Source organism: Epargyreus clarus, unplaced genomic scaffold (assembly GCF_041222505.1).
Source record: "Epargyreus clarus isolate Ecla_fem2 unplaced genomic scaffold, WU_Ecla_fem_2.2 ptg000016l, whole genome shotgun sequence".
Taxonomy (NCBI): Eukaryota; Metazoa; Arthropoda; class Insecta; order Lepidoptera; family Hesperiidae; genus Epargyreus; species Epargyreus clarus.
The window spans coordinates 559,184-584,120 of record NW_027332224.1 but is presented as its reverse complement, the minus strand read 5'-3'; the positions used below and the strand labels follow the sequence as shown (position 1 = coordinate 584,120).

General features: G+C 46.4%; 1 protein-coding gene across 1 annotated transcript in view; it reads left to right on the top strand.

Annotated features, from left to right (window-relative positions):
- chb (CLIP-associating protein) overlaps positions 1-23,363 on the top strand; it is a 75,417-nt gene extending 52,054 nt beyond the window's left edge. The window contains exons 28-38 of the mRNA XM_073081476.1: positions 1,160-1,247; positions 2,210-2,338; positions 2,821-2,929; positions 3,995-4,099; positions 4,444-4,496; positions 4,903-5,047; positions 13,475-13,572; positions 15,216-15,427; positions 17,283-17,429; positions 20,107-20,244; positions 20,932-23,363. Coding sequence (XP_072937577.1) covers positions 1,160-1,247; positions 2,210-2,338; positions 2,821-2,929; positions 3,995-4,099; positions 4,444-4,496; positions 4,903-5,047; positions 13,475-13,572; positions 15,216-15,427; positions 17,283-17,429; positions 20,107-20,244; positions 20,932-20,994 — 1,287 coding nt within the window. The 3' untranslated portion in view covers positions 20,995-23,363. The remainder of the gene's footprint in view (positions 1-1,159; positions 1,248-2,209; positions 2,339-2,820; positions 2,930-3,994; positions 4,100-4,443; positions 4,497-4,902; positions 5,048-13,474; positions 13,573-15,215; positions 15,428-17,282; positions 17,430-20,106; positions 20,245-20,931) is intronic.
- Positions 23,364-24,937: the final 1,574 nt, after the last annotated feature.

Sequence of the window (24,937 nt, the reverse complement as noted above, 5' to 3'; positions counted from 1 at the left end):
CATCACTTGATTAAATGCATAGTTTACGATTCAATCCTTACTAATATCGATTAAAATAATCGATGTTTTGGGTCCAAAAGATCGATTCTCCGATTAATCGATCTTAGATCTTAGGTGGGATTTCCGGGATAAAAACTATCCTATGTCCTTTCTCGGGTCTCAGACTATCTTTGTACAAAATTTCATTAAAATCGGTTCAGTGGTTTGGGCGTGAAGAAGAGACAACCAGACCGACAGACAGACAGAGTTACTTTCAGATTTATAATATTACTAAGGATAAGGATATATATACATGTTGTGGTGGAACTCTCTGTGTTACCTATTTATGAATTTACCTTGACATCATTATGTTGGATATGCTTGTATTTATCTTTCTCTGCATGTATAATTGTGTATGTCATTGTGTGCGTGTGGGTGAGGTGTGTACGAGCGTTAGCCTGTGCCAGTGAGTACGATGTATTGCGACATTTGTGCGTGTGTGTGTTTTGTAAAAATGATGGCATTAAAAAAAGAGAATAATTATTATTAAAAAAAAAACACAAACCCGCTGAGTTTCTTACCGGATCTTCTCAGTAGAGGTCGCGTTCCGATCCGGTAGTAGTTTAAGAAAATATTGTAACTGACAATTTGTAAGTGCCGTAGTTATACTATACAAATAAATATATTTCATTTCATTTCATTTCATTTATATGTGTATGTAACGCGGTAGAACTCTTAAGGATATATTTTATGTAATGCTGTTGTTGGTGTGTCTTATAAATACGTAAATCATCATCATCAACCCATTACTGTCCCACTGCTGGGCACGGGTCTCCTCCCAGAATGAGAAGGATCAGGCCATAGTCCACCGCGCTGGCCAAGTGCGTATTGGTAGACTTCACATACCTTTAAGATTTTTTATAAATCTCTCAGGTATGCAGGTTTCCTCACGATGTTTTCCTTCACCGTTTAAGCAAGTGATAATTAATTTCTAATACGCACATAAATTTGAAAATCAGAGGTGCGGGCCTGGGATTTGAACCTCGGACCCCTCGATAAATACATAAATATATAAAAATAAATAAATAAGCAGCTTCTACGACGATTATGACCCATTCCTGGGTTGTGATAGATAGTCTTAATTAATTTGCTAATTAATAATGAATGATTTGTGTTTCAGTTCACGGCGCTGATGAGCGAGCTGCCGGCGGAGACGCAAGCCTTCGTCAACACGATAGTCAAGTACCATGTCCGTAGGATCTCAAGCAGTTAGTAGCCCTTTATTTATTTGGTTTTTTTTTTATAATATAAGAGTAGCAGACGAGCATGCAGTTCACCTGATGGTAAGTGGCTACTGCCGCCCATGGACATCTGTAATCAACCCCAGATAGGATTAGATATTCCTACCTGAGGTCGGCCACAGATGCGCCGCTACCCCTGAGGACTAAGCTGGAATGCCTCGGAAAAGTCTGTCTCCCTTACCACACCCTTCAAACCAGAACACAGCTGCGCCTAACACTGCTGTTATTAGGTAGAAATAGGTGTGGCGGTGGTGCCGCCGGAGTCGAACCACAAAGGGTTCTATCACCTTCTGTTATATTAAATGTTATATAATAATAATATATTTTTATTTCAGTCCACGCATGTTATCTCCATAAAATAGTGTTATTAGCTACACTCAAAAAAATCCTTTTTCTACGCTAATATTATAAAGAAGAATACTTTGTTTGTTTGTTTGGTTGTAATGAATAGGCTCCAAAACTACTGGACCAATTTTAAAAATTCTTTCACCATTCGAAAGCTACATTATCTACGAGTAACATAGGCTATATTTTATATGAAATATATTTGATAAATAAATTTTGAGGCGGTACAAAGTTTGCCGGGTCAGCTAGTGAGAAATAAAGAAACTTAAATTCACAGAGAACTTAAATCAAAAGAGTCATAGGAATTAAAATAACATTTAATTATTTGATAACATGCATATAAAAAATTGCATTACGGGTTTCATTTTCTGATTCAAATTGAGATTTTTGTTCTGTTTTTGTTGTGTTTTTTATTTGTCTTCCTATAGCGGTCACGACACGATATCAAAGTGTTGGAATAATAAGTAAAATAAATATATTTTTAGAGAATGAAAAATAATTTACCAAAAAAATTTTACTCATTCATCAAAATATATTTAATGTTGAGTCTATTGCATTAATTCGTCAATGTTTCCATCCTCTAGCGGACAGCGAGAGCCCTCAACCCCGTACTTCGAGTGCCACGTCGAACTCTGCGAACGCCGAAGACGTATATTCACATATACGTAAGACCACTTCTGAGATACACACGTACACAGCTCAACACTCCAACGGTTAGTATTATAAACGTAACGGTAAAACACTAGTAGAGACCATAATTATAAACTGCTACTATATTCGATTATTTATTTATTTAGTGTTATTTATTTTTGTACACCTTAAGCTAGGGGTTAGTTTCTGCCAGTCGACCCTGGGCGATGGCGATAGCATATGGTAATAATATATTGTCATAGATTAGTAAAGATACTTCGCCGCCTTGAAATTGAATGAAGCCACAAATGGCTTATTAGTAAGTTCTTTTTTTTAAATTCTTGACAAATAAAAATATTTTTAGAGAAAATTTACGAATAAATAACTAATACTGCGTAATTTACATAATAAATAAATAATTATTTCAAATATTTTAGGGATATTTTAGCACGGAGACGTGGCAAAACTTTTTTACACAACTATTTCAATTCTCAAAACTGGGTACATTTTCTTGTTAGGAGTGAGTAATCTTTAATAATCTATGTATATTGTGTGTTTGTTTCAGCGGAGTGCGCGAACCACATGTCGAGCAAGGACTCCGGCATCAGCCAGATGTCTGACGTCACGCTCTCCAACAAGGGCCTCAACGGGGTACCGAACGGACATTGCAACGCGTGAGTATTCGGCTCCGGCGGCACCACCGCCACACCTATTTCTACCTAATAACAGCAGTGTTAGGCGCTGCTGTGTTCCGGTTTGAAGGGTGTGGTAAGGGAGACAGACTTTTCCGAGGCGTTCCAGCTTAGTCCTCAGGGGTAGCGGCGCATCTGTGGCTGACCTCAGGTAGGAATATGTAATCGTATCTGGGGTTGATTACAGATGTCCATGGGCAGCAGTAGCCACTTACCATTAGGTGGACTGCATGCTCGTCTGATACCCTTATATTATAAAAAAAAAATTACAATAATATCATTAATTATACTAGTAAATTAGCACAGATGAAAGAAATTTCCTATACCTGATTTTGCCCGAATGAGTAGGACAAAAAATATGTAATTTTACACAATGTTCTTGCTAATAAACGGAATTGAATTGAATTGAAGGAAAGAAAGAAAACTATTTTATTTAGCAAAATACAAAAACGCAGTATAAATTAATAAATATTGCATGTCTGTCTATTATTTCAAATAATATACATTTACTGACCTAATACTTAAAATAAAGTTTGCTTTAAATTTTTCAATATGTCTATTCAAAATTTAAAATTGTCAACATTGAGGAAAAGTATATTTTTTTTATTGGGTATAAAATGAACTGTATGTCCTAAATAGGGCTGAATAATCAAAGCAAATAAAAAAAGATTGTCCCTTAGGGTTTGAAAACCCGTGGGGTTTCAAAGGTTTGATACTCTAAGACAGGTAGCTTTTTCGATGTGAAGCTGCGGCTCATTAGTTCCATTCGCGAATATGATTTCATTTATTAATAAAAAATAAATTTGTTCTTACTTCGTTTCTTCGTTTTTAACACAAAAATAAAAATATATTTTTGTGTTAAAAAACTTTATCTATGCAAGTACTTTTTATTATTGCTGAGAAATATTTTTAGGGCTCTTTAAAAACTTAGAAATTTTGTAAATTGTAATTTTTGACTCTTCCGATTGAAAAGGTTGCCGACCCCTGCCCAAGGCCCAATAAGGAATCATAATTTATAGTTAATAAAGTGTCTGTTTGTATATCCAGAGAGGCCCTAGTCCGCGCGGCGTCAGCGGAGAGCTCGGAAGAGGCGATCAGCACGAAGGAGTCCTCCCCGGGACCGACTAGACACGATTATGCGCATACACATGGGTAATACATTGTCATTGGAGAATATTTAAAAAAAAATCTATGAAAATGTTTTTTTTTATATGATCCTTTGAACCAGATTTGTTTCTTTTTTTCTTCAAAGTGTGTGAAGAATGTTTTTTTTTTAAATATGGACTGTCTTTGAGATAGGTAAAGAATAGAGTTTAAGAATAAAATAATGCTGTGATGTGCTGAAAATGTATTTGTCCTTATATATTGTCCTATGATTCCCTGATTTTTAAAGATCAACATTATGTAACAAAAAATATGACAAAACGAATTTGGTTTGGATATGGTCCTTCGAGCCGGATTTATCTTAATACACGATTTTGTTTGGTTTTTTCCAGCGACAAAATGAAACCATACGAGATGGACGAGAATGGCTTCATTATTACCAAATGTAAGTATTTTTTGCGATTATTTGACTCAAATATTTGTTTTAGGAAGTATGACGTCATAGGTTTAAGAAATGTTGCATGACGTACGGACATTTTGTACCCGTCGCTGGTTTAAAGCTTTGTTGATTAAAAGTGTTTTTTATTTGCCATTAAATTTAAATGACCAATTATTATAGTTGTAATTAGAGGGAGAGAGTGTGTGTTTGTGAGAGAGAGAGATGAAGGGAGAGAAAGTCTAGAGGTGGTGCTTCTGAAACTAGTTGTGACTTCATGATGGCGCTTCTGAATCACGCTATCGAAGTTTTCTCAATATCTTGCATATATACCTCCAAATCGAGACTGTTGAAACACGGCCGCTGTTCGGGCATGATCTCCTAAATGTCTTAACCTGTATATTGTGTTATCCAGGTGGTCTCCGGGAGACGGAGGTGCTGGAGGCGCTCTGCCAGCTGGACGGCGGCTCCGCGCCGCCCGAGCGCTGCGAGCAGCTGCTGCTCGCCACACACGAGATCCTCAAGCACGGGGACTGCCGCAAGCCCGCCGAGTACTTCAAGTGAGTAGCGCCGCCCCGGCAGCTGCTCTGCTGCTGCCACACACGAGATCCTCAAGCACGGGGACTGCCGCAAGCCCGCCGAGTACTTCAAGTGAGTAGCGCCGCCCCGGCAGCTGCTCTGCTGCTGCCACACACGAGATCCTCAAGCACGGGGACTGCCGCAAGCCCGCCGAGTACTTCAAGTGAGTAGCGCCGCCCCGGCAGCTGCTCTGCTGCTGCCACACACGAGATCCTCAAGCACGGGGACTGCCGCAAGCCCGCCGAGTACTTCAAGTGAGTAGCGCCGCCCCGGCAGCTGCTCTGCTGCTGCCACACACGAGATCCTCAAGCACGGGGACTGCCGCAAGCCCGCCGAGTACTTCAAGTGAGTAGCGCCGCCCCGGCAGCTGCTCTGCTGCTGCCACACACGAGATCCTCAAGCACGGGGACTGCCGCAAGCCCGCCGAGTACTTCAAGTGAGTAGCGCCGCCCCGGCAGCTGCTCTGCTGCTGCCACACACGAGATCCTCAAGCACGGGGACTGCCGCAAGCCCGCCGAGTACTTCAAGTGAGTAGCGCCGCCCCGGCAGCTGCTCTGCTGCTGCCACACACGAGATCCTCAAGCACGGGGACTGCCGCAAGCCCGCCGAGTACTTCAAGTGAGTAGCGCCGCCCCGGCAGCTGCTCTGCTGCTGCCACACACGAGATCCTCAAGCACGGGGACTGCCGCAAGCCCGCCGAGTACTTCAAGTGAGTAGCGCCGCCCCGGCAGCTGCTCTGCTGCTGCCACACACGAGATCCTCAAGCACGGGGACTGCCGCAAGCCCGCCGAGTACTTCAAGTGAGTAGCGCCGCCCCGGCAGCTGCTCTGCTGCTGCCACACACGAGATCCTCAAGCACGGGGACTGCCGCAAGCCCGCCGAGTACTTCAAGTGAGTAGCGCCGCCCCGGCAGCTGCTCTGCTGCTGCCACACACGAGATCCTCAAGCACGGGGACTGCCGCAAGCCCGCCGAGTACTTCAAGTGAGTAGCGCCGCCCCGGCAGCTGCTCTGCTGCTGCCACACACGAGATCCTCAAGCACGGGGACTGCCGCAAGCCCGCCGAGTACTTCAAGTGAGTAGCGCCGCCCCGGCAGCTGCTCTGCTGCTGCCACACACGAGATCCTCAAGCACGGGGACTGCCGCAAGCCCGCCGAGTACTTCAAGTGAGTAGCGCCGCCCCGGCAGCTGCTCTGCTGCTGCCACACACGAGATCCTCAAGCACGGGGACTGCCGCAAGCCCGCCGAGTACTTCAAGTGAGTAGCGCCGCCCCGGCAGCTGCTCTGCTGCTGCCACACACGAGATCCTCAAGCACGGGGACTGCCGCAAGCCCGCCGAGTACTTCAAGTGAGTAGCGCCGCCCCGGCAGCTGCTCTGCTGCTGCCACACACGAGATCCTCAAGCACGGGGACTGCCGCAAGCCCGCCGAGTACTTCAAGTGAGTAGCGCCGCCCCGGCAGCTGCTCTGCTGCTGCCACACACGAGATCCTCAAGCACGGGGACTGCCGCAAGCCCGCCGAGTACTTCAAGTGAGTAGCGCCGCCCCGGCAGCTGCTCTGCTGCTGCCACACACGAGATCCTCAAGCACGGGGACTGCCGCAAGCCCGCCGAGTACTTCAAGTGAGTAGCGCCGCCCCGGCAGCTGCTCTGCTGCTGCCACACACGAGATCCTCAAGCACGGGGACTGCCGCAAGCCCGCCGAGTACTTCAAGTGAGTAGCGCCGCCCCGGCAGCTGCTCTGCTGCTGCCACACACGAGATCCTCAAGCACGGGGACTGCCGCAAGCCCGCCGAGTACTTCAAGTGAGTAGCGCCGCCCCGGCAGCTGCTCTGCTGCTGCCACACACGAGATCCTCAAGCACGGGGACTGCCGCAAGCCCGCCGAGTACTTCAAGTGAGTAGCGCCGCCCCGGCAGCTGCTCTGCTGCTGCCACACACGAGATCCTCAAGCACGGGGACTGCCGCAAGCCCGCCGAGTACTTCAAGTGAGTAGCGCCGCCCCGGCAGCTGCTCTGCTGCTGCCACACACGAGATCCTCAAGCACGGGGACTGCCGCAAGCCCGCCGAGTACTTCAAGTGAGTAGCGCCGCCCCGGCAGCTGCTCTGCTGCTGCCACACACGAGATCCTCAAGCACGGGGACTGCCGCAAGCCCGCCGAGTACTTCAAGTGAGTAGCGCCGCCCCGGCAGCTGCTCTGCTGCTGCCACACACGAGATCCTCAAGCACGGGGACTGCCGCAAGCCCGCCGAGTACTTCAAGTGAGTAGCGCCGCCCCGGCAGCTGCTCTGCTGCTGCCACACACGAGATCCTCAAGCACGGGGACTGCCGCAAGCCCGCCGAGTACTTCAAGTGAGTAGCGCCGCCCCGGCAGCTGCTCTGCTGCTGCCACACACGAGATCCTCAAGCACGGGGACTGCCGCAAGCCCGCCGAGTACTTCAAGTGAGTAGCGCCGCCCCGGCAGCTGCTCTGCTGCTGCCACACACGAGATCCTCAAGCACGGGGACTGCCGCAAGCCCGCCGAGTACTTCAAGTGAGTAGCGCCGCCCCGGCAGCTGCTCTGCTGCTGCCACACACGAGATCCTCAAGCACGGGGACTGCCGCAAGCCCGCCGAGTACTTCAAGTGAGTAGCGCCGCCCCGGCAGCTGCTCTGCTGCTGCCACACACGAGATCCTCAAGCACGGGGACTGCCGCAAGCCCGCCGAGTACTTCAAGTGAGTAGCGCCGCCCCGGCAGCTGCTCTGCTGCTGCCACACACGAGATCCTCAAGCACGGGGACTGCCGCAAGCCCGCCGAGTACTTCAAGTGAGTAGCGCCGCCCCGGCAGCTGCTCTGCTGCTGCCACACACGAGATCCTCAAGCACGGGGACTGCCGCAAGCCCGCCGAGTACTTCAAGTGAGTAGCGCCGCCCCGGCAGCTGCTCTGCTGCTGCCACACACGAGATCCTCAAGCACGGGGACTGCCGCAAGCCCGCCGAGTACTTCAAGTGAGTAGCGCCGCCCCGGCAGCTGCTCTGCTGCTGCCACACACGAGATCCTCAAGCACGGGGACTGCCGCAAGCCCGCCGAGTACTTCAAGTGAGTAGCGCCGCCCCGGCAGCTGCTCTGCTGCTGCCACACACGAGATCCTCAAGCACGGGGACTGCCGCAAGCCCGCCGAGTACTTCAAGTGAGTAGCGCCGCCCCGGCAGCTGCTCTGCTGCTGCCACACACGAGATCCTCAAGCACGGGGACTGCCGCAAGCCCGCCGAGTACTTCAAGTGAGTAGCGCCGCCCCGGCAGCTGCTCTGCTGCTGCCACACACGAGATCCTCAAGCACGGGGACTGCCGCAAGCCCGCCGAGTACTTCAAGTGAGTAGCGCCGCCCCGGCAGCTGCTCTGCTGCTGCCACACACGAGATCCTCAAGCACGGGGACTGCCGCAAGCCCGCCGAGTACTTCAAGTGAGTAGCGCCGCCCCGGCAGCTGCTCTGCTGCTGCCACACACGAGATCCTCAAGCACGGGGACTGCCGCAAGCCCGCCGAGTACTTCAAGTGAGTAGCGCCGCCCCGGCAGCTGCTCTGCTGCTGCCACACACGAGATCCTCAAGCACGGGGACTGCCGCAAGCCCGCCGAGTACTTCAAGTGAGTAGCGCCGCCCCGGCAGCTGCTCTGCTGCTGCCACACACGAGATCCTCAAGCACGGGGACTGCCGCAAGCCCGCCGAGTACTTCAAGTGAGTAGCGCCGCCCCGGCAGCTGCTCTGCTGCTGCCACACACGAGATCCTCAAGCACGGGGACTGCCGCAAGCCCGCCGAGTACTTCAAGTGAGTAGCGCCGCCCCGGCAGCTGCTCTGCTGCTGCCACACACGAGATCCTCAAGCACGGGGACTGCCGCAAGCCCGCCGAGTACTTCAAGTGAGTAGCGCCGCCCCGGCAGCTGCTCTGCTGCTGCCACACACGAGATCCTCAAGCACGGGGACTGCCGCAAGCCCGCCGAGTACTTCAAGTGAGTAGCGCCGCCCCGGCAGCTGCTCTGCTGCTGCCACACACGAGATCCTCAAGCACGGGGACTGCCGCAAGCCCGCCGAGTACTTCAAGTGAGTAGCGCCGCCCCGGCAGCTGCTCTGCTGCTGCCACACACGAGATCCTCAAGCACGGGGACTGCCGCAAGCCCGCCGAGTACTTCAAGTGAGTAGCGCCGCCCCGGCAGCTGCTCTGCTGCTGCCACACACGAGATCCTCAAGCACGGGGACTGCCGCAAGCCCGCCGAGTACTTCAAGTGAGTAGCGCCGCCCCGGCAGCTGCTCTGCTGCTGCCACACACGAGATCCTCAAGCACGGGGACTGCCGCAAGCCCGCCGAGTACTTCAAGTGAGTAGCGCCGCCCCGGCAGCTGCTCTGCTGCTGCCACACACGAGATCCTCAAGCACGGGGACTGCCGCAAGCCCGCCGAGTACTTCAAGTGAGTAGCGCCGCCCCGGCAGCTGCTCTGCTGCTGCCACACACGAGATCCTCAAGCACGGGGACTGCCGCAAGCCCGCCGAGTACTTCAAGTGAGTAGCGCCGCCCCGGCAGCTGCTCTGCTGCTGCCACACACGAGATCCTCAAGCACGGGGACTGCCGCAAGCCCGCCGAGTACTTCAAGTGAGTAGCGCCGCCCCGGCAGCTGCTCTGCTGCTGCCACACACGAGATCCTCAAGCACGGGGACTGCCGCAAGCCCGCCGAGTACTTCAAGTGAGTAGCGCCGCCCCGGCAGCTGCTCTGCTGCTGCCACACACGAGATCCTCAAGCACGGGGACTGCCGCAAGCCCGCCGAGTACTTCAAGTGAGTAGCGCCGCCCCGGCAGCTGCTCTGCTGCTGCCACACACGAGATCCTCAAGCACGGGGACTGCCGCAAGCCCGCCGAGTACTTCAAGTGAGTAGCGCCGCCCCGGCAGCTGCTCTGCTGCTGCCACACACGAGATCCTCAAGCACGGGGACTGCCGCAAGCCCGCCGAGTACTTCAAGTGAGTAGCGCCGCCCCGGCAGCTGCTCTGCTGCTGCCACACACGAGATCCTCAAGCACGGGGACTGCCGCAAGCCCGCCGAGTACTTCAAGTGAGTAGCGCCGCCCCGGCAGCTGCTCTGCTGCTGCCACACACGAGATCCTCAAGCACGGGGACTGCCGCAAGCCCGCCGAGTACTTCAAGTGAGTAGCGCCGCCCCGGCAGCTGCTCTGCTGCTGCCACACACGAGATCCTCAAGCACGGGGACTGCCGCAAGCCCGCCGAGTACTTCAAGTGAGTAGCGCCGCCCCGGCAGCTGCTCTGCTGCTGCCACACACGAGATCCTCAAGCACGGGGACTGCCGCAAGCCCGCCGAGTACTTCAAGTGAGTAGCGCCGCCCCGGCAGCTGCTCTGCTGCTGCCACACACGAGATCCTCAAGCACGGGGACTGCCGCAAGCCCGCCGAGTACTTCAAGTGAGTAGCGCCGCCCCGGCAGCTGCTCTGCTGCTGCCACACACGAGATCCTCAAGCACGGGGACTGCCGCAAGCCCGCCGAGTACTTCAAGTGAGTAGCGCCGCCCCGGCAGCTGCTCTGCTGCTGCCACACACGAGATCCTCAAGCACGGGGACTGCCGCAAGCCCGCCGAGTACTTCAAGTGAGTAGCGCCGCCCCGGCAGCTGCTCTGCTGCTGCCACACACGAGATCCTCAAGCACGGGGACTGCCGCAAGCCCGCCGAGTACTTCAAGTGAGTAGCGCCGCCCCGGCAGCTGCTCTGCTGCTGCCACACACGAGATCCTCAAGCACGGGGACTGCCGCAAGCCCGCCGAGTACTTCAAGTGAGTAGCGCCGCCCCGGCAGCTGCTCTGCTGCTGCCACACACGAGATCCTCAAGCACGGGGACTGCCGCAAGCCCGCCGAGTACTTCAAGTGAGTAGCGCCGCCCCGGCAGCTGCTCTGCTGCTGCCACACACGAGATCCTCAAGCACGGGGACTGCCGCAAGCCCGCCGAGTACTTCAAGTGAGTAGCGCCGCCCCGGCAGCTGCTCTGCTGCTGCCACACACGAGATCCTCAAGCACGGGGACTGCCGCAAGCCCGCCGAGTACTTCAAGTGAGTAGCGCCGCCCCGGCAGCTGCTCTGCTGCTGCCACACACGAGATCCTCAAGCACGGGGACTGCCGCAAGCCCGCCGAGTACTTCAAGTGAGTAGCGCCGCCCCGGCAGCTGCTCTGCTGCTGCCACACACGAGATCCTCAAGCACGGGGACTGCCGCAAGCCCGCCGAGTACTTCAAGTGAGTAGCGCCGCCCCGGCAGCTGCTCTGCTGCTGCCACACACGAGATCCTCAAGCACGGGGACTGCCGCAAGCCCGCCGAGTACTTCAAGTGAGTAGCGCCGCCCCGGCAGCTGCTCTGCTGCTGCCACACACGAGATCCTCAAGCACGGGGACTGCCGCAAGCCCGCCGAGTACTTCAAGTGAGTAGCGCCGCCCCGGCAGCTGCTCTGCTGCTGCCACACACGAGATCCTCAAGCACGGGGACTGCCGCAAGCCCGCCGAGTACTTCAAGTGAGTAGCGCCGCCCCGGCAGCTGCTCTGCTGCTGCCACACACGAGATCCTCAAGCACGGGGACTGCCGCAAGCCCGCCGAGTACTTCAAGTGAGTAGCGCCGCCCCGGCAGCTGCTCTGCTGCTGCCACACACGAGATCCTCAAGCACGGGGACTGCCGCAAGCCCGCCGAGTACTTCAAGTGAGTAGCGCCGCCCCGGCAGCTGCTCTGCTGCTGCCACACACGAGATCCTCAAGCACGGGGACTGCCGCAAGCCCGCCGAGTACTTCAAGTGAGTAGCGCCGCCCCGGCAGCTGCTCTGCTGCTGCCACACACGAGATCCTCAAGCACGGGGACTGCCACACTGAGTAGCGCCACACCAGCACACCAGCGGCTCCGGCAGATACACCAGCAACTACATCAGTAGCTACTACCACCAGTTACACCAGAAGCTACCACCAGCAGCTGATGTAGCTGCAACAACAACTACACCAATAGCTGCATTAGCAGTTACAACCTACATACTTGAAGTATGGTTTGACTGGGGTCGTACCACGTGATATACCATGCATCGCCGGCTTTGAAGGAGAGCTCTTTTTTACACCTATTTGAAGAGCCCCATATCATAGCGCTCCGGGAATACCTCAGGAGGAAGCTCATTCCACATCTTGCACGTTCGCGGCAAGAACGTCCGTGCATACCGATCCGTGGAGGACCGCCACGAGTCCAGTTGGTGTGGATGGAGCTTCATTCTTCGGCGAGTGGTGCGATGGAGGAATGATGACGTAGGCACCAGGTCAAACAGTTCCTCGGAACACTCACTATTTTAAAGCCGGTAGAACGCGCAAAGGGAACCTATGTCCCTGAGCGAACTTAGATAAAACAAAGATTCTAGCCGATCGGAAATCCTCGGATCGTTGACAATTCGGATGGCGCGTTTCTGCACGGAGTCCATTCACGATATTGGCCACTTACCATCAAATGGACTACATTTCTGTTTGTTAAATATTATAATTTGATAAAAAAATGCTATTTATATTACTTATAATAAAATGACTAAGTTCATGTTAATCCTTACTAATATTATAAATCCGAAAGTAACTCTGTCTGTCCGTCTGGTTGTCTTTTCTTCACGCCTAAACCACTGAACCGATTTTAATGAATTTTTTTACAAAGATAGTCTGAGACCCGAGAAAGAACACAGGATAGTTTTTATCCCGGAAAACCTACGGGAACTAGGGATGGCGATCTAAGATTGATTAATAGGAGCATCGATCTTTTGGACCAATAAGTCGATTATTTTAATCGATATTAGGAAGGATTAAATCGTAAACTATGCATTTGATCAAGTGATGATCTTTAGCAAAGTTGTTGTCCATGAGCTCACGAAGGTTTCAAACTTGGCACGACCAATTTTCGCCAGATGGCGCCACTGTCATTTCAATGAAGGTACGAATTTTCAGTTTTATGTATGTTACTACGTCATGTTATTTTCTTTTACACGCGGGCGAAGCCGCGGGCAAAAACTAGTTTACGTATATACTTATGTATTATGTATTATGAAGGTGGTAGAACCCTTTGTGGTTCGACTCCGGCGGCACCACCGTCACACCTATTTCTGCCTAATAACAGCAGTGTTGGGCGCTGCTGTGTTCCGGTTTGAAGGGTGTGGTAAGGGAGACAGACTTGTCCGAGGCGTTCCAGCTTAGTCCTCAGGGGTAGCGGCGCATCTGTGGCTGACCTTAGGTGGGAATATCTAATCCTATCTGGGGTTGATTACAGATGTCCATGGGCGGCAGTAGCCACTTACCATCAGGTGGACTGCGTGCTCGTCTGCTACTCTTATATTATATATAAAAAAATACTTTATAAGTTTATAATGATGTTATCACAGGTTCATAGTAAGGGTGGCGCTAGCTGCGTTGACGGTGGACGAAAATACTGGCGATAAGGAGAATACGGACACGGCGAGCAACGCTCAACAGTCGTCCGGTACGTTATTGGCCTTGTTTTATCTAATATATAAAATTCTCGTGTCACAGTTTTCGTTGCCATACTCCTCCGAAACGGCTTGACCGATTTTGATGAAATTTTTTGTGCTTATCCGGTATCTATGAGAATCGGCCAACCTCTATTTTTCATCCCCCTAAATGTTAGGGGTTGTGCAACCCAATTTTTTTTTTATTTATATGGCAATACAACGTTTGCTGGGTCAGCTAGTACTTATATTATATTCTATTGTTAAAATAAACTCACACTTTATTGTATTAAAAGTTATTAACTATTTAAATAGTTTAAATTATAAAATAATAGAAATAATATACAATATTTTAATTTAATAATTGGTTGTATTTTATTTAATATTTTTTATTTTTCTTATTGGTTGTTATATATTCAATTTATGTTTTTTAAATGAAAATCATCATCTCATTTGTGTGCTTTCAATTTCAATAAATTCAAATGTGCAGATGAAGTTATTTTTTCCATACAATATTGATCAGAATTGATCTCCTTCTGAGATATAAAAAAATGTGAGCCGTCCCGGGACGCCTGGCAGATGTGAAACATCGACATTATTTTGTAAAAGTAATATGCAGAAAAGAACATATTGTCATAGGAACTAAATATGTCATAATGATAAAATAAAATATTACGATGATCGAGTGGGAGAGAATCGCACAGTCGATTGCGCATGGCGACGCGTCGCCACACCGTACACACTACTGCATATAGACTGTGTATATACCATCGTATAGCGTGGCGACGCGTCGCCACGGCATGCGTCGCCACGCCAGAAATCGGTTTTACGTGCGGCTATAGATGTTTCACATCAAAACAAATTTAATTCCCACCTAAGGTTGGTCACAGGGCGCCATTACCTCTGATGACTAAATTCAATTCAAATTCAAATTATTTGCTAGAACACAGTTATTACACTGATATTATGTTCATACTACAGTCCAGTGTGTTCTACCTGCATGAGGTTCGCAAAATTCAATAAAATTGTTATAAATTAAAATTTGTTACTAATTAAATTATGATGGCATGGCACCTGAATAGCATTAGTTGATTAATCATAATAATTTAAGCTAAGCTTGAATACTCTGGATAAATATGCCTCCCTTACCACATATTATAAAACAGAACACAGCAGCGCTTAACACTGCTGTTATCAGGGAGAAATAGGTGATGTGGTGTGTCGCCGGCGTCGTACTACAGAGGGTTCTACCATCTTTAAATTTTCATATATTTCGCATTTGTCTTTTTTTTTATAATATAAGAGTAGCAGACGAGCATGCAGTCCACCTGATGGTAAGCTACTGCCGCCCATGGACATCTGTAATCAACCCCAGATAGGATTACATATCCTACCTGAGGTCGGCCACAGATGCGCCGCTACCCCTGAGGACTAAGCTGGAACGCCTCCGAAAAGTCTGTCTCCCTTACCACACCCTTCAAACCGGAACACAGCAGCGCTTAACACTGCTGTTATTAGGTAGAAATAGGTGTGGCGGTGGTGCCGCCGGAGTCGAACCACAAAGGGTTCTACCACCTTCAAATTCTTTACCCCTCCGAATATTACTTTTTTATGTCACTATGTGTTGTTTTACGACTAATTTACCTCGTCCCATCAGGTTGGGGCACAGCTAAGGAGCGAGCGGCCGCCGAAGCAGTCAAGGTCCTCATCTGGCTGTGCCGTCGGCCGGAGACCAGGCCGCAGTGGCTGGAGTACTTCGACCTGATCCTCCTGAAGCTGATCTGCGCGTACGGCACCCTCAACAAGGAGGTCATCCGCAGCGTGGACGCCGGCATGCCGCACATCGCACACGCTCTGCCCGCTATACAGGTACCCAGACACAGGCCCAGACCCAGGCCCAGACCTAGACCCGGAGCTAGGCCCAGACTCAGACCCATACCACACTCAAACCTAGACCCAGACCTACACCCAGACCCAGACTCAGACTCAGCCCCAGGCCCAGACCTAGACCCGGAGCTAGGCCCAGACTCAGACCCATACCACACTCAAACCTAGACCCAGACCTACACCCAGACCCAGACTCAGACTCAGCCCCAGGCCCAGACCTAGACCCGGAGCTAGGCCCAGACTCAGACCCATACCACACTCAAACCTAGACCCAGACCTACACCCAGACCCAGACTCAGACTCAGCCCCAGGTCCAGACCTAGACCCGGAGCTAGGCCCAGACCATACCACACTCAAACCTAGACCCAGACCTACGCCCAGACCCAGACTCAGACTCAGCCCCAGGTCCAGACCTAGACCCGGAGCTAGGCCCAGACCATACCACACTCAAACCTAGACCCAGACCTACGCCCAGACCCAGACTCAGACTCAGCCCCAGGTCCAGACCTAGACCCGGAGCTAGGCCCAGACCCAGAGCCAGGCCTAGACCCAGACCCAAACCTAGACCCGGAACTAGACCCAGAGCCAGGCCCAGGCTCAGGCCTAGCGCCAGACTAGACCCACACCCAGACCCGGGGCCGAGACGAGCAGGTTATCCGCATGTGTGGACCCATCGGACACATACCCAGGACTGGACAAAGGCCCAGACCCAAAGCAGAATGGACATTCTTCAATTAAGACATACTTAAATTGCTATACTGCTATCAAGGTTGAAGGTGGTAGAACCCTTTGTGGTTCGACTCCGGCGGCATCACCGCCACACCTATTTCTACCTAAAACAGCAGTGTTAGGCGCTGCTGTGTTCCGCTTTGAAGGGTGTGGTAAGGGAGATAGACTTTTTCGAGGCGTTCCAGCTTAGTCTTCAGGGGTAGCGGCGCATCTGTGGCCTACCTCAGGTAGGAATATCTAATCCTATCTGCGGTTGATTACAGATGTCCATGGGCGGCAGTAGTCACATACCATCAGGTGGACTGCATGCTCGTCTGCTACTCCATATTATATAAAAAAAAACTTAAATTGCTATACTGCTATCAAGGTGGAGGTGGTAGAATACTTTGCAAGTCCACTTCAGCGGCCCATCCCCTTACTTATTTCTACCTAATAACAGAAGTGGTAAACGCTGCTGTGTTCTCGTTAGAAGGATGTGGAGACACACTCATCTAACAAATTCTTCATTAGAAGTAGCAATGTACATGGGACCTATTTCAGGTAGTAATCTGATCTTATCTGGGATTTATAACAGATGTCCATAGATGGCTGTGGCCACTTATTAAGTGGCCTACGTGCACACCTTTCCTACTTCTCGGATAAAATATGTCTCCCTTATACCACCTTGAACACGGCACGGCAATCACGGCAGTGATAGCCTAGTGGTTAAGAAACTCGGACTCTCGATCGAGGGGTCCAAGGTTCAAATCCCAGGCACGCACCTCTGATTTTCAAATTTATGTGCGTATTAGAAATTAATTATCACTTGCATAAACGGTGAAGGAAAACATCGTGAGGAAACCTGCATACCTGAGAGATTTATAAAAAAAAAATCTTAAAGGTTTGTGAAGTCCACCAATACGCACTTGGCCAGCGCGGTGGACTATGGCCTAATCCTTCTCATTCTGAGAGGAGACCCGTGCCCAGCAGTGGGACAGTAATGGGTTGATGATATACCACCTTCAAGACGCGATGCGAACCCATAAGATTTTCCTCAATACGATTGTTACGTAGTGCCTACAAAAGCTTTCGCTTCAACAGTGTTAATATCCATCCCCGGTGCACCCAGGTGCTGACGCTCCTGAAGCCGGTGATCCGCACGCGCGGCTACCCGACCTCGCTGTGCGCGCTGAAGCTCGCCGAGGAGGTCGCCAAGGCGCGCAGCTCCGAGCTCACCGACGACATCGTCTCGCAGCTCATGGAGGGCATCGGACAGGTACGGGGGGGGGAGGGAGGGAGAGAGAGGGTGTGAGGGAGAGAGAGAGAGAGCGTGAGAGAGAGAGAGAGAGAGAGAAAGAGAGAGAGAGAGAGAAAGCGCGTAAGATAGAGAGAGAGAGAGATAGCAGTGAGGGTGTGAGAGAGAGAGAAAGAGCGTGAGAGGGAGAGAAAGAGCATGTGTGAGAGAGAGAGAGAGAGAGAGAGTGTGAGAGGGAGAGAGAATGTGAGAAACACACACATGCACAAAAAACAAACAGACAAGCACGCAACACACACAGACACTTGCGTAAATAGGCACGCGTACAGACAGACTCACACGCGAATGTAATTTTGTGTTGTTTACGTTAGAATGTCACACAGATAATACTGTTCTTCATGGACAGGTAGTGATGTCCACAATGATTACTATAGGAGCTATAATGGAACGGTCGAGGAGTTTGTGGTCCGCCTCGCACGCTCAATGTATGAGCGGGCGGAGGCAGGACCATACTCCCATTTAAAGGGGTTCGCGCCCCTACACGATCGACCACCTACGGGGCGCCCGCTCCCGCGGGAGCTCCCAGGGCTGGCGACCCCCGACCACCAGGGGGCCGACCGTCCGCTCGGTACAACGACGCGATAATTACCGAATCACCCCCTCAACAGGGGGATGATAGACATTTTTAATATTTGTTCATTATTTTATTATGTTTTAAATAACATTATACTATTATGAATAAATATCAAGAATCCGGGGGGTATTTACCACCTGAGAATCTGCCCGGGCAAAGAGGGTATCCTCGAGACCCGAAATTCCTGCCCAACGCCCTTATGTTGCCATTGCCGCAATATATGTGCGCCCGGAGGGTAAGACGTCCCAGCGATAGATAGAGCTATAACGATAAACGTAACACGATGACAGACTCGTTTTTTTTTTACAAAATGTTAGTAACTGTTCAGTTTCTAACATTTTGTAAAGTATCCGGCAGTAGTTTTACTGCCGGATACTTTTTTACAAATCTATTAACTATAATATTATATTACATATACTTATAATATTATATTTCATTACAAGATGTTACACGTATTAATTTTTGATTGATAATGCTTATTCTTTAAAATTTTCGAAGCTGTTGTTAAATAAGTAGTTATAGGTAGGACAGGTAATCTTTTTTTATTTATTTTAATCAAAATTTAAAGAATCGTCACTGTTCTTGTACATTACCGAATGCCACATGAATTTCCCAATCCGACGTTATAATGTTTTGGGTTCTTTTCATAACTTTTTCTCAGTTTTCGGCAGTTACTTCCGTACATGCATTTTTTAATAAATCTAACATCTTATTTGCCGTAAATGATTTCTTATAAAAACTATAAGTAAATAACTGTAAGTATACCTATTCTTTGAATTTTTTACGCAATGACTCTCTTCTGTAATACAAAGATTTGATATGCCGGCTGTTTTTCCCCAGAGCAATATGCCATAGGACATAACACTATGAAAATACGCAAAATATATAAGCTTAGCAGTATCAACGTCAGTAAATTGTCTTATTTTTCTTACGGCGTAAGCTTTGTTCAAATCAAATCAAATCAAAATTTTTTATTCAAAATAGGTTCTTTACAGATCACTTTTTGAATGTCAAAGCAACTACCACCACTTCACAAGGTGTTTCGTTATGGAGAAGAAGCGGCGAAAGAAACTCCATAACACACATCTTTTAAAAAAAAATGTTTTTGACAATGTTAACTTAACGTAATGGTACATGTGGAGCTGGAGCTAATTCAGACCACACCGTTTTGTCAGTCAAATAATCACTTACTTTATAGTACGCTTTTTTACATAGCGTTAGTTTAACGACATGTTTAAACTTTTTTTCTGTGAGATTCAAAATGTGGTCGGGTATTTTATTGTAGTAGCGAATACAGTTGCCCACGAAAGATCTAGCCACCTTACATAATCTATGTTTAGGAATTGCTAATTTATTTCTATTTCTGGTATTAAAGTTATGGTGGTTACTATTTTTTTCAAACATATCAGTGTGTTTTCTTACATACATAATATTTTCATAAATGTATTGACTATGCACCGTCAATATATTAATAGTGGGAAACAGTTCTCTTAGGGACTCACCACGCCGCAGACTATATATTGTTGTATTTGTATTTGTTCAAAATACATATAATAAATATATGCGATCGATGCCATTGCTTATTTGGTCACAACACTACAAAGAACTGTCATCAAGAAAATAAAGAAATGGTAACAGTATAATAACTGTACCTGAGGTAATCTTAAAATGATGCAAAAAAATAAAACAATAACAAATATGTTGTACCAATCATCATCATCACCAACCCATTACTGTCCCACTGCTGGGCACGGATCTCCTCTCAGAATGAGAAGGATTAGGCCATAGTCCACCGCGCTGGACAAGTGTGTATTGGTAGACTTCACATACCTTTGAGATTTTTTTATAAATCTCTCAGGTGTGCAGGATTCCTCACGATGTTTTCCTTCACCGTTTAGCAAGTGATAATTAATTTCTAATACGCACATAACTTTGAAAAATCAGAGGTGATCAAAAATCAGGCCTGGGATTTGAACCTCGGACCCCTCGATCAAGAAGTAGAGTTTCTTAACCACTAGGCTATCACTGTTTTTTTTTAATGTATACCAACCATTCATTCCACAGCTGGCCGACCACCAGAACTCCGCGATGCGCAAGGCGGCCGTATTCTGCATGGTGGCCTTCACATTCGCTCTCGGCGAGGAGAGGATGCTGCCGCATCTCAAAAAGCATCTCTCCGTCAGCAGGTTCCGACTTGTTAAGGTAATTTGTTTTATATTATCATATATAAGTATAAATAACTCACCGCCTTGTAATTAAAGGAAGTCATTAAATGGCTGGTTTCCCATTACCTCCCCGACTGTCATGGTGTAACTTACGCGGAACAATGCCGATATGTGCAGTTGAGTGGTGCAAAAACACGAAATCGAAGAACAAGTGCGGAGGAATATCTTTTCATTCGTAAATGCTCTAAAAACTACATTTTTTTAATATTATTCAATCGCGAAAATAGATGACAGTGACAATTTCATATCATGGCGGCATTTCAATGGCAGACACCTCAAGATGGCGGATTAATTATTTTCATGCTCGTAGAGGTATTAAAAAAGGCTTTTTTGAAAAGAATACGAATGTAACGTAGAAGAGAACGTTTAGAACGTACGAATAGAGTGTAGAAGAAAATTACTTAATGTACCTAAAGAAAAAGAATATAAATTTATATTTATTTCATTTTCAATGACATTAATAATAACTTGTTTAGCTATTCACTTATCTGATATTTCATTTATTTCCAATAAGGCATCATGAGATTGGTAAATACTAGGTTTTGTGGTCATTATAATCTGGACACTTACCACATATTTCATTTCCTTCCCATAGTTAGGCATTGTGAGATTGTAACAACTATGTTTTTGGACACCATAATCTGGAATGTATTTGTTTCCCCAGGTGTACGTGAGCAAGCAGCGCGAGGAGGCGGCCGGGGGCGGAGCGCCCGGCGGCGGCTCGTAGCGCCGGCGCCGCGCGCGCAGCTCCCGCGCCACGCAGACGGAGCCCTAGCGCTCCGCCCCGCACTCTGCTCTACACGTGCGACACAGCTGTACAGGGGGCCGCGACCGCGACTCCACGGATATGTATGTAAAGTGAGGGTACTTGTGGAATTGCAACTACCCACGTGTGAAATGAGGGTAGGTCATTGTTAAATTTCGACTCATATGTAATGAGGGTACTTGTGCATTTACAACTACCTATATGTAAAAAGGTACTCGTCAAATTTCGACTTTACAAATGTATGAGGGTAGTTTTAAAATTGCAACTACGCTAATGTATGAGGGTAGGTGTAAAATTGCAAATATCCATATTTAAAATGAAGGTACTTGTAAAATTTCGACTTTACAAATTAATGAGGATATGTGTAAAATTACAACTACCCATATATAAAATGAAGGTTGTAAAATCTCGGCTACCCCAATAAGTAGTAGTTGGTAATTGCAATTACACACACACACCCCTAGTTATGTATAAAATTACAAATACCCTAATGTCAAATGAGGGTATGTATGAAATTATGACTACCCGCATACAACTCGTATATGAAATGATTAAGTAATGTACTAATTATGTACTATTCATCCAGCTTCGCTTGTCTAATCAAATGGAGGTACTTGTGAAATTGCGACTACCCTCTAAATGACGAGTTATGAGAAATTATTAAGTGACATACTAATTATGTAGTATCCATCCAGCTAATTACTTATGTCAGACAAGAGCAATTGTAAAATTGTAACTACCCACGTGTCAAATTTTACATATAACTTACATGTAAAATTACAATAAAATACAAGTCGTATGTAAAATGAAAAAAGCAGTGATAGCCTAGTGGTTAAGAAACTCGGCCTCTCGATCGAGGGGTCCGAGGTTCAAATCCCAGGCACGCACCTCTGATTTTCCGAAATTATGTGCGTATTAGAGTTAATTATCACTTGCTAAACGGTGAAGGAAAACATTGTGAGGAAATGCATACCTGAGAGATCATAAAGAATGATTCTCAAAGGTATGTGAAGTCTACCAATACGCACTTGGCCAGCGCGGTGGACTATGGCCTAATCCTTCTCATTCTGAGAGGAGACCCGTGCCCAGCAGTGGGACAGTGATGGGTTGTTGATGATGATGTAAAATGGTTGATGTAGAAAATAAGTAGCTATCTACCCAGATAATTACTTCGAAAGAAGGTAACGAAATTTACTAAAATCATTTGCTAAAAAAATTTATATGTCAAATTGAGGGTACGAGTAAAAAATGCAATTACTTAACGTAAAATTGCGACTACCCACATATATTAATAGTGTTGGTTGTATAATAATATGTAATAAAGTAATGATTAATACGTACAATAACATCCAGCCACATCGCTCATAAGAAACGAGGGTACCTGTAAAATTAAGACTACCTTCCAAATCTAAATACGTATTACAGTCGTATGTTTTATGATATTTATACGTTCTAAATGTATTTTACATTTTTGTCAATAGTATGTAAAATTGAAGGTAAAATTAAATGGAAAATATGCGGTACTTTGACATCAATTTGTCGATAAATTTAAATTAAAATCTACGGTGGTGATGAATTATGATTAATCATGATGATGGTAGATGATCACGCATGATGACAATGATCAATCATGATGATGATCAATCATGATGATGATTAATCATGATTATTGTTTGGTGTTAATCAACCTCGTTTATGAAGAATTATGATGAAAATATGTTACTAATAAACATGGTAAGAAAAGATTATCAACCTTGATGATGATGATGACTAATCATAATGGTGATGGATGGTGATGATTAATCATCATGATAAATATTGATCAATCACAATGAATATTGATGTAACAACATCAACATTTTTAAATTACTTTATTGATACTCAATAAGTCAATACTTATAAAGATCACATCACAGGCGCTGAACATAAAGTTTAGCTGGATGGATAGTGCATAAGCCGCTTTACATACACGGACTATGAGCCCGAGGCGACATACATTTTAGCAAGGTTACACACTAGTTATTAGCTCCGGATTTGCCTAGATTTTTTCAAATATGTATATAAATATATAAATAATATGTCGAATATGTCGTTGTCTTCGTGTACAGAATGTTTTATACTATAGCTCGATGTACAGGACCTTGTATAAGTATATAAATTACATCTTAAACAGTTTAGCGAATTTAATATGTAGGTGAGTATGACGTGTTTCAAAAAATATTTTAATTTAATATGACGGATTTTTTTTGTAGAGAAAGGGCGAGAGGTGAATAGAAATGCGATTTTTTAATACAATATTTATTGAAACGTGTTATATAATAGCTGAAATAGTGACGATTTGTCGGTAGACGTTAAATTATTATGGTAAAGTCGTGTTTTGTGTTATACGATTGGTGTCGCTACTGTCTTATGTCAACTACCCACAAACTAAACTATTTTCAAAATTCAAAATGGCGATTGTATGAAAGAAGAGTAACTACGCCGGTTAGTTATAAATAAATTTAACAATTCGAAATTTTTTGAAAGAAATAATTTTCAAATTTCGATTTCGAAGCAAAAATTGGTTAATTTTTTTTAATAATAAACTTTTTTATTTAATTTTTAGTACATTTATTGTAATATTATTGACATATTCAGTGGTGGCGCCACCTAGCGGTACTCTTAATAAATTATTAAGATATATAAATATGTATAAAACTATTTTGCAATTTTTCTTGTTATATTAAAAACACCTGTTGAGATCGCCCGTCATCAATAATCGATCTATCCAATGTCTTTGACTTTTGACAATCTATTTGACTTTTACTTCATACTAGAAATATTGAAATTTTGATCTTTGGTAGTTGGAATTTGGATAGATTGTTTATTAATAACGCACGTATATAGTAGCAATAGATCGGACATGGAGAGGAAGGGTCATGACTTATTACCAATGGGTAGTAAGTTAATCTGAGTTATAATATGTCAAGTAATAAGAACTAATTAGGAATGTAATCCTATCTGAGGTTGATTAAAGATGTCAATGCTGCAGTAGCCACTTACCATCAGGTGGACTGCATGCTCGTCTGCTACTCCTGTATTATAAAAAAAAATCACTCGTATATAGAAATGGAATGTTATGTAAAAAAATCAAGTTAATTCATCGACTAGTTTTCGATTTTTGTGCATACAAACATACATAATACAATTTTATATGTAGAAAATGTGAACCTTGCTAAAATTATGTTCATATCGTCACTGTGTTAATAACATTCGAATTTTAACTTTAACATCATAGTTAAGATAAATAATGTGTGTTACATTTTACATGTGTTACATTATGATTGAAAAAAATGTTTTTTTTTTTTTTGAAAATTTTCTGTATTGTTTGAACTTCCTGTGTATATTTCACTGTAATTTTTCATTGAAAAATTTTGTACCACGCTTTTATTAGCTTGACCTGTATGTATGTATACAGGGTGATCTATTCAAATGGGCTTTCAGGGTCAAATCCGTATAGTACAAGGAATAAAAAACATATATCCGTAAAGTATAAGGAATAAAAAACATGCTGAAAGGAGTTACAGAGTCCGATAAAAAAATAAATAAAAAAGATAATCATTATTTTAAAAATCTTTTTCCTTAGCCGAGAATCGAAAGAGTTCATTTTGAAAAAAGGCACACCCTGTATTATTACATCATCAGATAGTGTCGCTCATAAGGATCAAATTCTGAAAAGTAATTATAAATGACAAACTAAACTAAAGAAAAAGTCACATTTTTCAAAAAATGTTTTTTTTTTTTTTAATTTTTGAAAATAATAACACAGTGACGTCTCGACGGCTCTTACATAACAGGACTAACAACAAACATATTTTATAATAACGAAATAGTTTTAACAAATTTGTTATATATAAAAATAATA